At 39.5% G+C, this 16,286-nt stretch overlaps 1 protein-coding gene across 1 annotated transcript in view; it reads left to right on the top strand.

Annotated features, from left to right (window-relative positions):
* ZFX (zinc finger protein X-linked) overlaps positions 1-15,610 on the top strand; it is a 55,456-nt gene extending 39,846 nt beyond the window's left edge. The window contains exons 4-9 of the mRNA XM_021705630.2: positions 7,063-7,212; positions 7,432-7,575; positions 7,951-8,103; positions 8,638-8,778; positions 9,638-13,558; positions 14,967-15,610. Of these exons, the coding sequence (XP_021561305.1) occupies positions 7,063-7,212; positions 7,432-7,575; positions 7,951-8,103; positions 8,638-8,778; positions 9,638-10,821 (1,772 nt within the window). The 3' untranslated portion in view covers positions 10,822-13,558; positions 14,967-15,610. The remainder of the gene's footprint in view (positions 1-7,062; positions 7,213-7,431; positions 7,576-7,950; positions 8,104-8,637; positions 8,779-9,637; positions 13,559-14,966) is intronic.
* Positions 15,611-16,286: the final 676 nt, after the last annotated feature.

The raw sequence follows: 16,286 nt of genomic DNA, 5'->3' as shown, positions 1-16,286 counted from the left end.
TTAAATGAAAATTAAATAAAATTAGGTATATAGTGTCTAAGTTGCACCAACCACATTTCAAGTGCTGAATAACCACATGTAGCTAGTGCAGATATAGCTATAGAACATTTCCAATGTGATCTTTTTTAAAAGTCAAAGAGGAGATGCAGAAGTTCAAAGAATATTACAAGACAATAGAGGCAGATATAAAGTAAACTTAAAATTCAGAAAGAAGCGGAAGAGAAAAATAAAAATATGATCAAGATAAAAGCCACCATAGAAGCAACTATAAGAATAAATCTGCTTGAGTAAATAAGCATGGGCAGAGGATCCAGCTTTAGGAAATCACAAAAATGGTTAAAAATGGTACAAAAATGAATATGGAGGAGATGGCTAGACACAGGAGACAGATAGAGGAGGCAAACACGTAAGGAGAATTCTCAAAGAAGGGAACAACCAGTGAACTACAAAAATATTTATAGTGGAAGAAATTTTCCTAAAATAAAGATTGGAATCTTCGAGTGAATTTTCCTGAAATAAAGATCAAATCTTTCTTGTTTCAAGAAATTGACAGAATGATAAAACCAGCAAGTCATAATCATATCTTTCATAGTAGGATGACAGTAGATACTGGCTTTAAAATTGATTCATGGTGCACCTGGGTGGCTCAGTTTGTTAAGGGTCTGACTCTTAGATTCAGCTCAGGTCATGGTCTCGGGGTCGTGAGTTCAAGCCCCACATCAGGCACTGTGCTGTGCATGGAGCCTGCTTGAGATTCTCTCTGTCCCTCTCCCTCTGCCCCCTCCCCCCTCACTCTTGTGCATGCATTCTCACTCTCCTTAAAAAAATTGATTCATGTATTATAAGCAAAGTATGACTCTAAATGTTTTTGTAATATATTTTTTCATCTTTAGAGGGTTAAGAACTAGTAACATAATGTCTAAACATTTACTTGAAGATCAGCATTCATATATTTAAGAAATGAATGTTAAATCTTTTCTGTATATCAGTGTACTGTAGACACTTGGGATACATCATTGAACAAAACAGATGCCAGTGCTTTTCCCCTCCCTTATGTTCTAGTAGAGGTACACAGACATAAATAAGTGATGTAGTATAAGTGATAATCTTCTTGGGAAGAAAACAGGGGTATAAGGAAGATTTTGGGTTGCAGATGTCAGCGTTTGCTGAGATGACATTTGAGCAGAGGCTTAATTTTGAGATATCTGATAGATATCAAAGACGTACAAATCTGAGTTCGGGAAATAGGACTAGAATGGAGATGCAAAATTGGGAGTTATTGGCATATAGATGAAATTTAAGCTATAAAACAGAATGACATTGCCAAAGGAGTGATTGTAAATAAACCAAGACCAAAAACTAAGCCCTGAGGTTTGCAACATTAAGAGGCTAAGAGGCAGCTCCTACAAAGGACTGAGGAGGCATGGCCGGTGAGGGAGGAGGAAACCAAGAGCTTATATCCTGGAAGCCAAGTGAGGAAAGTGAATCAGAGTCAAATGGATGCTGAGAACGGGTGACCTTGATGAACAGTTTTGGTGAAGTCATGGGCCAGGTTGAAGTGAGTTTAGAGGATACAGGATGACAAGAATTGGAGAAATGGGATCAAGAATTTTTGTTTTAAAGGGGGAAAAAGAATAGTTTATGTGCTGATGAAGGTGATCCAGTAGAGGGGGCAGATGCTAGAGCAATAAAGAAGGGGGCAGGCTTTAGCTAGGAATAGAGGTGATTTGTCTTGCTTACAGGCTGGATTTAGTTGCTGGTAGGTGAGTAGATCTGATAGTCAGTGAATCTTCCGATTGTTTCACTTGTTCTCAGTAAAATAAGAAAGAAGATCATCAACTGAGAGTGAGGATGGGGAGGTGAAATTAGAGATTTGAGGAGAGAGGATACTAGAAAATAGGGAAAGTAGCAGAAAAGGTTTGCCTCAGGTTCAGGGTCATGGATTTAAAGTGAAACCATCAGTGTGTGTGCATGTGTCTGCTTGTGTGCGTGTTTGCCATCAGATTTAGCGGCATAGGCCCTGGTGTAGAGGCAGAGAGGAAAATTGAAATCCGGCAAGTCTGTGGTTCTCTCAAGCCAGTATGATGGAATGAAAGGAGGGGGAGGGCAAGGGTTTGGAGAGCAAGGGAATGAGATTGACTGTGGAATTCAAGTTGTTTGAGTTCAAGTAAATTATGATGTAGTGATTTTTGTTTAAAAATGGCATATTACAATATACAGTTTTCATTAAAATATCTGTCACTCTTATTTATAAATATGCATAGGGAAATATCTGAATAATGATCTGTAAATTGATAGTTCTAGGTGGTAGAATTTTGATCACATTTTAATTTTTTAAAACTTTAAAAATACTTTTTTGGGGGGTACCTGGGTGGCTCATTTGGTTAAGCAGCTACCTTCGGCTCAGGGCATGATCCCAGGGTCCTGAGATTGAGCCTCCATGTTGGGCTGCTCCACCTGCTTGTGCTCTCTTGCTCACGCTCTCTCAAATAAATAAAAATCTTAAAAAAATACTTTTCTTAAACAGTAAACTATATAATTTCTACAACAAATTATATACAAGTACAAGAAGCATAAGGGAATAGAAATAAAAATGTATTGTTTTAAGTTCAGGGCACACGGGGTAGTCTAGGGCCTGATGGGGGAGACAAGATTGAAGGCAGAAGGCACTTTGGTCAGAGGTTGGTTACTAGACTGTGCAGTTTGTATTTTATTTGGTAGGAAATGGGGTACCATTCTGAGCCGGAGAGTAAGGCAACTGGATCTTTGTTTTAGGAAAGCTGACTGAGGGCTACGTCTAGGGGTATTTGGTAGGAAACGTAGGAAGAGAGAGATCAAATGGTAAAGATCTTTTCTTTCTATGATGTTAATTTGTACAAAATGCAATTCCACCGCAATCCAATATCATATATTTTTCTGTCTTGGTAAAAATTATAAAAATTTGTCTAGAAACTTAATTGAGAATAACAAAACAATATTACCTATGTCATAAGGTTTTTGTGAGGAGTGAATGGTTACATTTTAAGGGCTTGGTATGTGGTCAGTAAATGTTACCATTATCCATCATGACCACCATCCTTCCTTGTTATATAGATTCTCCATCAGCTTAGTTTTACTGATCTTTTAATTAGATCAACATTCGTTTAACAGTTTACTTGAGGGGCACCTGGGTGGCTCAGTTAAGCATCCAACTCTTGATTTCAGCTCAGGTCTTGATGTCAGGGTCGTGAGTTCAAGCCCTGTGTTGGGCTCCATGCTGTGTGTGGAGCCTACGTAAAGAAAAAAATGGGTGCCTGGGTGGCTCAGTCATTTAAGCGACTGACTTGATTTTGGCTCAGGTCCTGCTCTCAGGGTTGTGAGATGGAGCCCTGTGTTGGGCCCTGCGTTGGGCTCCGTGCTGGGCGTGGAGCCTGCTTAAGATTCTCTCTTTCCCTCTCCCTTTGCTCCTCCCCCTGCAGGAGCTTGCACGCTCTCCCTCTCTCTCTTAAAAAAAAACCCAAAACCAAAACCAATTTACTTGAAGTGGTGTATTTCCCACCCACACCCCAGTAATTTTTCTTTTCCAGAAACTACTGGTTTTTTTGAGATCTTAATGAACTATATTTTTAGACACTGTGGTATCTGTAACATTGCAAATAAGTATCCCTCAATTTTCAGTCTTTAGGAGAGTTTACTGAAGCTCCCTTCAAGCAGTATAAAGTATTGCCTATATTTTGCTATAGTTTTGCTGTTACTAATGAGATCATCAATAAGTCAAATGTTTCTCAGTTTTGAAGTTTAAAATACTGGATGAGGGGTGCCTGGGTGGCTCATTGGGTAAAGCGTCTGCCTTCAGCTCAGGTCATGATCCCAGGGATCAAGCCCCACGCCGGGCTCTCTGCTCAGCGGGAAGCCTGCTTCTCCCTCTCCTTCTCCCCCTGCTTGTACTCTCTCTCTCACTGTCAAATAAATAAATAAAATCTTTAAAAAAAAATAAAATACTGGATGAGTTGTAAAGATTATTATTATGTAAGGCTTGAGGAAACTGTGATGCCAATTTTACTTTAACACAAATAGAAAAAACTGGGAAGAAAATTTCCTAACAGTGATGGAATCTCTGGTTGGTGGGACCATTGGTGATTTTTTTTTTTAATTCTAAGTTTTATACAGTAAACATACATTTCTTAAAAAATCAGAAGATGAAAATAAAGGTCTGGGTTCTAAAGACAGGCACCTCTTCTCTCTCCCATCCCTCATTAGTTCACTGACTTTGGGCAAGGCACATACCATCTCAGAGCCTTTATTTCTTTATCTGGAAAAGGTAAGGATCAAATAAAATTAAAGTACATAGAAATGATAAGGAAATAGCAAAATGCCATGCAAATGGTAGTTATTATTAGAAGTAGTCTTAATTTCCAGAAATTATGCTCTTCTGTTTTGGAGAGGCCTTGTTCCAGAGCTCTAGCTCTTCATCACTACATTAGAAGAAGGCACTTAGGCAGAAATCATATGATGACTCAGTTTTATCCAAGGCTTCTTTGTTTTTAGAAATTCATTTTTATGGTAGCTTTAAAATCACAGAGAAATTTTGAGTCCTTAACAGGACCATCAAAGTGGGTTTTTTTAAAAAAATCACTTCTGTAATTTTTCATATTCAGAGTAATTTCATAAGTTGAGTTAGTGGGGCAAATTCTCAAGGTGAAAACCTGAAGGTGAATTCTACTTTTGTCTAATAATAGAATAGCTTTGCTTGGCTCAGGTGAGCCTGTATATTTGAAATGTGTTTTCCCCACACACTTATGAAAGCAAACAGAAAAGTCTTTTCCTCCAAATTATAGATAAATACATGCCATTTTGCGAGCTCCAAAATGAAGATTTTTCAGTCATCAAAGGCTTTATCTTATGAGTACCAACAAGCTAAAATATGCCAAAACAGCTAGCCTGACCTTGTTCTTTGTAAACACGAGGACATTTGGTTTTCCAGTACCTGTTAGAATCAGTTTTGCCATACCTTGCCAAAAAAGGGCAAGCTTCATCAACAAGATCTAACTGCTCAGAGATGAGTGTTCTGAAGATGTAGCAGGTTTAGTCAGGTCTCTCCAGCTAGTTTGGGGGGGATCTTCATCCTTGTTATCGCTACCTCACTTTGAAATTGCAGAGCTACTTTTAAGAAAATAGCCTTGGCTCAGTCAGCTTGGTATGTCATAAAAATATTAGCTTTGAAAAGGGGTAAGTACACATCAGGCCAGAAATAAGGACCTAATGCTAATTCTTTCCCCTTACAAATCATTTTTATAAAAAGCATAGTCAAGATCCTTGAATTTAGGTAGTTATGTCAGAGTTCAGGGAACCTCTCTTTGTTTTCTCAGACCACAGAGTTTAACCGGCTGGTCTCTTTGAACCTGCATATCATGAGGCTTGTCCTGGATCAGCTCATTTTCTCCAGCTTCTTAAGCTCTTCACCTAGTTTGCCATTTTCTCCCTGGTAACCAAAGCCCTTGCCTCTGGTTTCATATCCACGGTTGAAGCCACCAGCCACAAACTTCTCCAGCTCCCAGCATTACAGCCTTCCCCCTTAACACAATGTAGCTCTCTTTGCATCCATGTTTACCACTTCAAGTCTCAGAAGGATCGCGTATTGCTCCCGCTGTCTAAGGAGAATTTCTTCATCTTTGCCTCTAATTTCATCTTCCCCTTTTCCTCTGAGATCTTGATCCAGAAGTTTTCCCGTGTCCTCTGGCTTCAGCTTCTTCCCGTCTGTTGTATTTGCTCCCACAGACTGAATATGCTTGAGTGTTCTTATCAGTTAAACAGAAAAGTCCTTGACCCTGTACCCCGTTCTAGTTACTGCCCCTTTGTTCTCCATTTTAAAATTAGACTTCTTGAAGAAACGCACACCTTCCATTGAATCCTCACCCCACTTTAATCTGACCCCATATAGCCTTTACTACACTGCTTTTCCCCAGGGGCGTCAGTGACTTCCAGGTCATTCCTCCGTTACTAGGGTGTGTGCTGCATTTATAACTGAATTTATAACTGCCTCGCTTCCTTCACGATCCTCCACCAGCCTCTCCAGCTTTCCCTTCTTGGGTTCCTTTGTGAATTCTTCTTGTCCCTCCCTTAAACTGTGATGTTCCCCGAGATATCCATAGCACACTCTTTCCTCACACTGCAGGTCCTCGCTGTGTGATCTCAGGGCTAGTTAGCACAGAGCTGTTGGCTCCCAAATCTGTCAGCCTTCAGCTTTCAGACTCAAATATCCAGCAACTGTCTTTACATCTCATTCATTGAGTCATTGGCTCATCAATATTCTGAACATCTACCATCACCAGACTCTTGTCTTAAAAGACTAATAAAATGACAAGTTCTGCTCTATCAGTGGGAAAGATGGGGGAAAGTCCCTGATAGTGACAATACAATGAATCGTATACTCGGAGAGAAACAAGCAAAGGGTGCTGTGAATATAAAAGAACGGGGACAGGCACTGGTCTGAGAGCTTTTAGGGATGTTACCTCTCAGACCTTAAATTAATTACCCATGCAGGAAGAGAGAGCCTTTTCCTCATTTCTCTGATTAACATTTCTTCCCCCAGTCACTCGGTCACCTAAATCAGAAACCCCATAGTTATCCCTGGCTCCTTTGTCATGTTCAGTTTTGACTCTTAAGTCCTGATGTTAGCGAACATGGTGATCTGTCATTCTCACTGCTCTGGAACCTCTAAATCGCTCCATGTATCTGGCTTCACCCCTACAGATTCTAATTCTGTAGTGCTGCTGGGCTGGGACCTGTGTTCTTTAGTTCCCTAAGAGATATGACACCTGACCAGATTGAGAAACCTCTGACCTACCATTGTCAAGTCTGAACCCCTCTGCCTGGTTGCACAAGGCCCTCCATGACCCCTGCCTTGGCCTAGCAGTCAGCCACATTTCCCACCGTGCTCTGCGTGTCTACTGGTCTAGGTAAAATCATCCTATTTTGTATGAATCCTGTTAGGGATGATATTTGTACAAAGGAGTTTGCAAAACTAACATTTTATTTAAGTATCTGCTAGTGTTATTTGTAATGTATTTCCTGCCTTTTCAGTGGATGATGCTGGCAAAATAGAACACGATGGTTCCTCTGGAATGACCATGGACGCAGAGTCAGAAATCGATCCTTGTAAGGTGGATGGCACTTGCCCTGAAGTCATCAAGGTGTACATTTTTAAAGCTGACCCTGGAGAGGATGATTTAGGTAAGAGGAAAGCTTCGGCATAGTATGCATCCTGATGAGACACTTCAGCCTGATTTCTTTTGGGTGGTTTAGATTGCGGACCTTTGAAATCTTTTCTGAAGATAACTTTTAAACAAGGATTTCCATGTAGCAGTAGAAAAGTATATGACATGTGTTAAGTCAGATGGGTGGAAATGAAGTTTTCAGATAAATTCTCGGAGCTGTCATCTTCCCTGATAGGTGGCACCGTAGACATTGTGGAGAGTGAGCCTGAGAATGACCATGGAGTTGAATTACTTGATCAGAATAGCAGTATTCGTGTGCCAAGGGAAAAGATGGTTTATATGACTGTCAACGACTCTCAGCAAGAAGATGAAGATTTAAGTAAGTAGGTGGCCTTTTTGTGGGAGAAAGTTTTGTGTTTCTGTAGCTCTCTTTTTAACTATGGTCAGTATTTGAAGGAAAACAAGTAGCATTATTGTAGAGATTATTATGCTGCCGTGTTCCAAGGGCAGTCTCGGTAACTCGTTACGGATGTGTAGAATGTTGCTTTAAAAACAAGTTAAGATGAAAGCCAAGAAATGAATGATTCGTTAAACAAATATTCGTTGCCTGCTTAGGACTCTGTGAAAGCTGTGTTCTAGGTGTGTAACTCTTGAACCTTCCTTCTACTTGTCTGCTAACTGAATTCAAATAAAAACGTCTTTCCTGTGATCTCTGTAAACCTGGTCACAAAATTTGATATAATTTCCTACTTAGATGTCGCGGAAATTGCCGATGAAGTTTATATGGAGGTGATTGTAGGGGAGGAGGATGCGGCGGCGGCGGCGGCTGCTGCCGCAGCACACGATCAGCAGATCGACGACAGTGAAATCAAAACCTTCATGCCAATCGCATGGGCAGCAGCTTACGGTAAGTCACGTGGCGGCTCTTCGAACGGAGTTGGCTCGCGCACGTGAATTCATGACTGGAAACGGTGTCTGTGGCCTTAGGTTTCCGAAATAGGAAACACCACTACCCTGTAAGGGTTACTTGATTTAAACAAGAGGAGAGGAAGATGATAAAGTCTACCTTTTGTCTTTATTTATAACAGGAATTTCCTTCATGTGTATATTACGTAGAAGTAAGTACTGCAAGAAGTATGCAGGCTTTCAAGCTGAAACTTTTTATCTTGATTGTATCTGGCCCATGACTTTACAATTTGGGGAGACAACATGGGAGTTCAAGGGGCAAAATGCTGACATGTGTTTTTTAGATTTGGAAGCGAGGCATTTCCTACCGTCTCACTATAATAAATGTGGACCTAAAACCCATTACCTAGAATGGGGACTTTCTGTCATTCATGAGTATCATGGCTTACTTTTCGTTGTTATAGTTAATAAAGAATCCCTAATTTTTTATAATTTATAATACTGTATAATTTTGTTTTTTAATGCGCATTGTTAGGTAATAATTCTGATGGAATTGAAACCCGGAATGGCACTGCAAGTGCCCTCTTGCACATAGATGAGTCTGCTGGGCTCGGCAGACTGGCTAAACAAAAACCAAAGAAAAGGAGAAGACCTGATTCCAGGCAGTACCAAACAGGTGAGGGCACATGAGTCCCACAGCGCAGCGTGCTTGGCAAGCTCTCAGATGGAACTCTAGTATGTATCCACAGAGGTGTTGTGATGGCATTTTAGCTGCTAGACCACATGTAAGCTTTTGTGTATGGAATTTGAAAATATAATTTTAAGAATTCAGTGATATTCATGAATGATTTCCTGGGATAAAAAGAAACAGGGAATGGATCAAACGTGGTTGGGGAAAAAAATTTCAAAACTCAGGTGGTTTTTAGGTGGAAATGAAAAGAAATCCCTCAAACACGTTACAAGCATTAACTGTTTTAAAAACTAAATTAATGCAAAGAATTGGATTATGTTACCTTAATTAAGGCAGGCATAATTTCCAGAGCAGCAGGACAAGTACTTCAGTTTACATGACCCCGTTCCTGTCTATTCGTGGATGGCGATTTGCATATTAAAATTTTTGTAGGTGGATTTAAGCTTTACTGTAAAGTGACACAAAATTAGGTTTTTCAGAATAACCAAAGCAGGAATTGTGATTACAAAACTTTCTTTTTGTGAAGAATTTTCTACTGATTTCTAAACTGATAGAGCTTTGATCACTAGTTGGCAGAAGTTAGGTATTTATTGATTGATTTTTTAAACTGGAGGGACTGAGGTTGGTACAATCAGACTGAATGAAGTTTTCAGACCAGGGTTCTCTTTATGACAGGGTTGCTCTATCTCTTATACTGAAAAATGGTAAAAGGAATGTCACGTAGCAAATAGCTTAACGTAGGAATACTTGCCTAATAATGTTCAGAACACACACTTTAAATGCTTGCAGAAACCAAAATGGAACTTGGTTTGATCACTCATGTGCCTTTCTTTTCCTTTCCTAGCAATAATTATTGGCCCTGATGGACATCCCTTGACTGTCTATCCTTGCATGATTTGTGGGAAAAAATTTAAGTCGAGAGGTTTTTTGAAAAGGCACATGAAAAACCATCCTGAACACCTTACCAAGAAGAAGTACCGCTGTACAGACTGTGATTACACTACCAACAAGAAGATAAGTTTACACAACCACCTGGAGAGCCACAAGCTGACCAGCAAGGCAGAGAAGGCCATCGAATGCGACGAGTGTGGGAAGCATTTCTCTCATGCTGGGGCTTTGTTTACTCACAAAATGGTGCATAAGGAAAAAGGAGCCAACAAAATGCACAAGTGTAAATTCTGTGAATACGAGACAGCTGAACAAGGGTTATTGAATCGCCACCTTTTGGCGGTCCACAGCAAGAACTTTCCTCACATTTGTGTGGAGTGCGGGAAAGGTTTTCGTCACCCGTCGGAGCTCAAAAAGCACATGCGAATCCATACCGGGGAGAAGCCGTACCAGTGCCAGTACTGCGAATATAGGTCTGCAGACTCTTCTAACTTGAAAACGCATGTAAAAACTAAGCATAGTAAAGAGATGCCATTCAAGTGTGACATCTGTCTTCTGACTTTCTCAGATACCAAAGAGGTGCAGCAACATGCTCTTATCCACCAAGAAAGCAAAACACACCAGTGTTTGCACTGCGACCACAAGAGCTCGAACTCAAGCGATTTGAAACGACACATAATTTCGGTTCATACGAAGGACTACCCCCATAAGTGTGACATGTGTGAGAAAGGCTTTCACAGGCCTTCCGAACTCAAGAAACACGTGGCTGCCCACAAGGGTAAAAAAATGCACCAGTGTCGACACTGTGACTTTAAGATTGCGGATCCATTTGTTCTGAGTCGCCATATCCTCTCCGTTCACACAAAAGATCTTCCGTTTAGGTGTAAGAGATGTAGAAAGGGATTTAGGCAACAGAATGAGCTTAAAAAGCATATGAAGACCCACAGTGGCAGGAAGGTGTATCAGTGTGAGTACTGTGAGTATAGCACTACAGATGCGTCCGGCTTTAAACGGCACGTTATCTCCATTCATACGAAAGACTACCCTCACCGATGCGAGTACTGCAAGAAAGGCTTCCGGAGACCTTCCGAAAAGAACCAGCACATAATGCGACACCATAAAGAAGTGGGCCTGCCCTGACGATACCGCTACAGACATTTGTGGAGATGTTGGCCTTGAAGCGGAAATTTCATTTTAAAGCCAATCCATCTCGTTCACATAACAATACTGTATATTGATTTATGCTGTGTACAAATAGAATTATTGCTTCTAGTTGAGTTGGTTTTTTTTTACATTTTGTTTAATAGTGTGTTCTGAATTCTATTCAGTTTGTTTAATAAATGGGGGAAAGCAGCAACAAGTAAGTTGCTTTTAATAAAGTAATCCCTGATTCTATACTGAATTTTTCTATCTTAGAAGTTTTATATTTATTTAAATATTTACCTTGCTTACCTTGATGGTACTCTTCTAAGACCATTTAACTTAAAGTTAAGGTAACTTTAGATTGATAACTCTGAAAAGATTCATGTTGACTCATTTTTTTTTGTTCCCATAAATTTCTCACAATAAAATTGTCAGAGACATCTACTAACATAAATGGGAGATTTTACAGTCAGGTCTAATTATCCTAACGTGGAAGTCATTTACTTGTCTTGCTTACTATTTTCAGACCACATGACAATGAAAGTTTCCATTTGAGCTTTTGCGTCCCTGGCATCGCTGAGGAAAGAACAGTGGCTGGGTTCGTGTTTACTTTTCATTTTGTTTAGCAGACAAACTATACTTCTTTGGGGGCTTTCTTTGGCGTATTTACATCTTTTGTCAGCATAGCAAACTTTTAGAGAACTTCCTTGACAAATTTTGCTTGATGCTGTTGTATTTTGATTATTCCGTCTGTGCTGCTTTGTCTTGGAATGGTTGTGTGCTACAAATGAGATTATCGAGGACTGCATTTTGGAATCTCCTAGAGGTAATTCGTGGCTCGTAGGATCTTTTGCGACTTTATATATGTAAATGTACCCTGAATTATATATATGCACATATATAGAGAACATGTATCTGTGTGTATTGCTTATTTTACATATTTATACACACAACCCCAGTAGTAGTTAAGATCTATAATGAAAAGTATTAAATTTACAATAACATGAAAGATGCAGGGATGCATGAGAGAGCATTTTGTAAATCATGCTCTTCAGAGAGACTACTCAGGTGAAGAATTAGAAGGAAAATAAGGACACTAGTATTTTTAAAGAGTAAAGGTATTTTCTTTTAAATATCTTTGGTAATTGAAAAAATAGACGTTAAGATGTTTCTAGATAGAATGTTTTCATACAACTTCAGCTCCATGCCTTTATATTTTTCTGAAAAGCTAATGAATATCCGGACATAACTCCCTCAGTTCTCTCTGAGAAGCCCATGAGGGAACTCTGTGTCACCCAGTGAGGGGGATTAAGGAAACCACAGCTCCATGTCCCAGAGATTGGGTGCTAATTATGACTTACACTGGGCGGGTCCAGCCTGCTCTTTTATTTCTTAGTTACAGTTACCAAACATTAAAAAACTGAACGCTCAGCTTGGCTTGGTTAGAAGATAAAGGTGTGTTTAAGTGCATGAGGAAAATCTGAGGCCTTATTTGGAACATCACCAAGTCTTTCACAGTTTTGTCTGTCTTTGAGAGCCGACATTTTTTAAACAAACAGTTCTGAATCAGAGTCAGAAATGCATAAAATGAACTCGGTTAATTAGAATTTGGTTATGTTAAGAGGGATCTTGGAAAATGGAAAACAGTTTTTGGGGTCCTTTAAATTGGCTGTCAGCATATGAGTATCTGGCACGTCGTAGGAGATTTAGGAATTTTCTTCCCACTGGATAGCTGCCTTGCCACTTCATTATGGTGCTCCATCCCCTTTGTGCTATTAGGTTTTGGCCTTTCATCTTTCTCTTTGCCATTGATATTTGTATTCAAGAATTATATTTATAGGGTTAGAAATCTAAATATTTGGTGGTTGGCAAGCCTCTGAAATGCTAGATTGATTTCGTCCAGTTGTAAATCAAGTGCTTTAGGCTGGTATGAACTCCAACCTGAATGCTAGTTAAAGCCAAGGCATGGGCCTATCCCAGTGGGAGCTCCTGTGCCCTCTTGGCTCTCATACATGCTTTTTTTTTTTAAAGTAACTTACAATTGTGTGATTCATTGCCCCGCAGTACTATCCTTGAAAGCTCTGTCTGTTTTTTTGTGAGAACCTTTAAAAATCTCCATTTTTTTCCCCAGAAATCATGTAAAAGAAGACACTTAAATGAAAGTGGAAATTTATTAACCTTAAAACATGCTGTAAAATTAGTACAGAAAATATAAATAATTGGTCATTTAACTATATTTTTTTAAATAAACTGAAAGATAAAGAACACAACACTCTACACACTTTATATTTCTCTTACATAGTCTGGAATCATACACAGTTATTTTCTTTTTAAAGCACAATATTGAAACCTTTAAAAGGTATTTAAGGGTTTGGTCAAGTGAATATGATAAAATGTATTTGTCTGTATAAAGAGAAAATGAAATTGTAGTCACTGTTATGTACTGACATTAGTTACAACCTAGTTTTAATTCTTAAAACAATTTTGATTAGCAAAGCTAAAAAAAATGGATGTTTCAGTTAAATGTTTTAAAGAGGTACAGATTTTTACAAGGACATAATATAAGTTATTGTTCTGTAGAAATATCCTATTAAATATTGTATGTCCCTCCCTCTGTACACTTTGTAAAAAAAAAGTAAAATACATAAAAAGAAAATCATATAGGGATGTGTGACATTATTGTAATTGTGTACTTGAGAATAACGTGCAAAAATAAAAATCAGAATATTTTCCTGTTAATGGATGTTTAGTCTATTTGATACCAGTACTAAGTTAATGCTTTTTCTTAAGGAAAAAAATGTACAGTTTTTGTAAACCTAATAAACATCAAAAGCAGTGGATTATTTTCATTTCCCCCTTTCTTAATTCCTTTTATGCAGCAGTGGATTGCAAAATGCTTGATTGCTTTGAATTTTGTCACTTGATGCAAATACTCCTCATAGTTCAGCCCCGCGAATTTGCTAGTAGTATATCAGGGAACTTAAGATATGATTGGTGAGTCCTTTGATGAGCATGTCCTTGAAATTCGTTTTTTTTCCCTTCATCTTCACAAGGGATTTGTTTCATTAGCCTCTCCAGTTCCCCTGAGATGAATTTGCCCTGCATAAATGGTTTATGAGAGCACTTAAAGTTCATTTCAGTATCCCTGCACAGCACACTTAATCACTGGGTGTTGTCCCCGCCTCCACAGCAGAAGCCCTGCCCTAGAGTGACACCTTTGTGCCCGGCTTTCATTCATAGATGCTAACATGTTAGAGAGTGGCCACCGTTAGAAAAATCAGAAGTTAGGTGAAAGTGACCAGGAGTCAAAAGAGAGTAACAGATCGATTTGAGCCATCTTTGAGGTTTAAAGATGAGATCCTTCAGATCTTCAACTGTGTAGGAACAAGTGTTTGCCTAATAGTTGAAACAGTAAATAATCAAAATTTGGGGTCAGTGGTCAAGAGAACACGGTGAGTGTCACTGTCCAGAGCCACGAACCGCACAAAACCGTAGCGTGTGAAACACTTTGTCGTACCAGAATGCCTGGTAGACAGCATCTTAGCTGTCAGAGACCAGGCAGTCAGGTAATGTACCACTCTCTTCTCTGGGAATCTCCGCATTAACAATTTTGTTGCCCACCAGTTCTAGGATTCATGAAGGAAAAGCGGGACCGGTCAAAATCTTAAAAGAGGTGATATTTTAGAGCAGTGGTTTTCAAAGTGTGGTCTGACAACAGTGGCAGCATCATAACCACCTGGAACTTTGTTAAAGATAAAAATTTGTGCTTGCACGTCACACCCACCGAATCGGGAAACGGCATGAGACCCGGTGATCTGTGTCTTGACCTGTCCTCCAGGTGATTCTGATGCATGCTCAAGTTTGGGAAACCCTTTCAGAGCACCTGAGGAACCGAAAAGATCACTGGTGCAACGTTTTGTGTAGTAGACAAGAGAATCTTTCTCTCTCTCTCTATTTCTCTCTCTCACACACAACCCCAGCAATAAGCAGTGAGGGTGAAATGGGACTTCGTTGACACCTTTGGTTTACCTTTTTCAAAGTGTGAGCCCTCCAGACAGTAAGTGTATCCTTTTTAGTACACCTGTAAGTAGCCTGTATTTCATAAATCTAGTATGGCCTCCCCTAAGTGATACTCCTCAAAGGTTAATAGAATTCAGAGGAAGATTCAGCAAGTAAAAGAGAAAAGCTGAAAAGAGTGTTTAATTGGCCCATCATTACTTACTAATTCATATCTGAAAAACCATTTTGCCACATTCTGCAGCTGTTTAGATCAAGTCAAAATTAAGTTTGCCCTTTTGGATTTTGTTTTATCTTTCTTGTATATATTGTTTGCCTTTTTCATAAAATAATTCTTGGATTTGTTATATATCGTTTCCATTATTTTGGACATCTTTGCTATTGTAAATAAATTCCTATTTTGTTTTAAGTTATCCTAGTGGAGTGTTGGCTATAGAAAAGGCATACACATACAAACACACATAAACACACACACACGGAAATGAAGAGGTTTAAATCACAAAGTTAATAAAGCCCCAACAAAGTATAAACTGGAAGTGATGTGACCCCTTCTGTTCAGCATTTCTAACATCAGTGAAAATATCACTGTAGCATCTGCACCTAACTCTGACTTTAAAATCATTTTCGTGACTTCTGAGGGAAATTTTTAGTTTGCCAAGTTTGAGGTCAACATCAAGAATTACTTTCTTTTACTTGGTATTTCCTGTTTCTTTAGGCTCATGTTGCTTGTATCGCTGGTATTGGTGAACACAAAGGGTTTGGTGTTGTGACCTGCTGCTACGGTAAAGCCACTAGGATACTTTGCTACAGAAAACCTGCTAAGGAACTTTAGATGGCATTTCTTCTTTCATGATGTGAATTACCACAGAAATATCCCAAACGCATTGATGAAAATAGAATACGTTATTTTGCCTTCCAAGAGAGGCAAGTTTCTGCTTTTCCTTAATGGCTGTGTTTGGCTTTAAATTCAGAAGCCATTTCTTTTTGCCTGAGCTGCTTTGAGATAAGGAGAGGTATTGCAGAGCCATCTGTTGGGGTTTGGGAGGTTCTAATTACACCCATTCTCCTCTTTGGGTTCTAACCACATGGGAGATAGACACAAACCACCAGTTGAATGTGAGACTTCTCGTAAAGTTGAATTGGGAGGCCCAGAGGCCACATCTCTTTCCCCCCAGTCGAGGCCTTGACTCGTGCAGCCAGTCACTCAAAGTCACCCTGAGCTATTGAGACCGCTTGGTCTCCCACCAGAGAAATGGAGCAAGTGGGAGAGAATGGCTGCAGTATCCTCGCCAGCCCTCCCAGGCTGGGAACTCAGGGAAGGCGGAGAAGACTTCCCTCCTGCCATCTTCGTAAAATAATAAGGCTTGGTCCAATTCCGGGCAGCCCCCTGACATTAGCCCACTAGCAAAACGTGAGGTTTTTACCTTTACCCCTAAATATTTGCT

The sequence above is a fragment of the Neomonachus schauinslandi genome, chromosome X (assembly GCF_002201575.2).
Source record: "Neomonachus schauinslandi chromosome X, ASM220157v2, whole genome shotgun sequence".
Taxonomy (NCBI): domain Eukaryota; kingdom Metazoa; phylum Chordata; class Mammalia; order Carnivora; family Phocidae; genus Neomonachus; species Neomonachus schauinslandi.
Note: the sequence above shows the minus strand (reverse complement) of the source record. Positions and strands in the feature narration are given on the sequence as shown.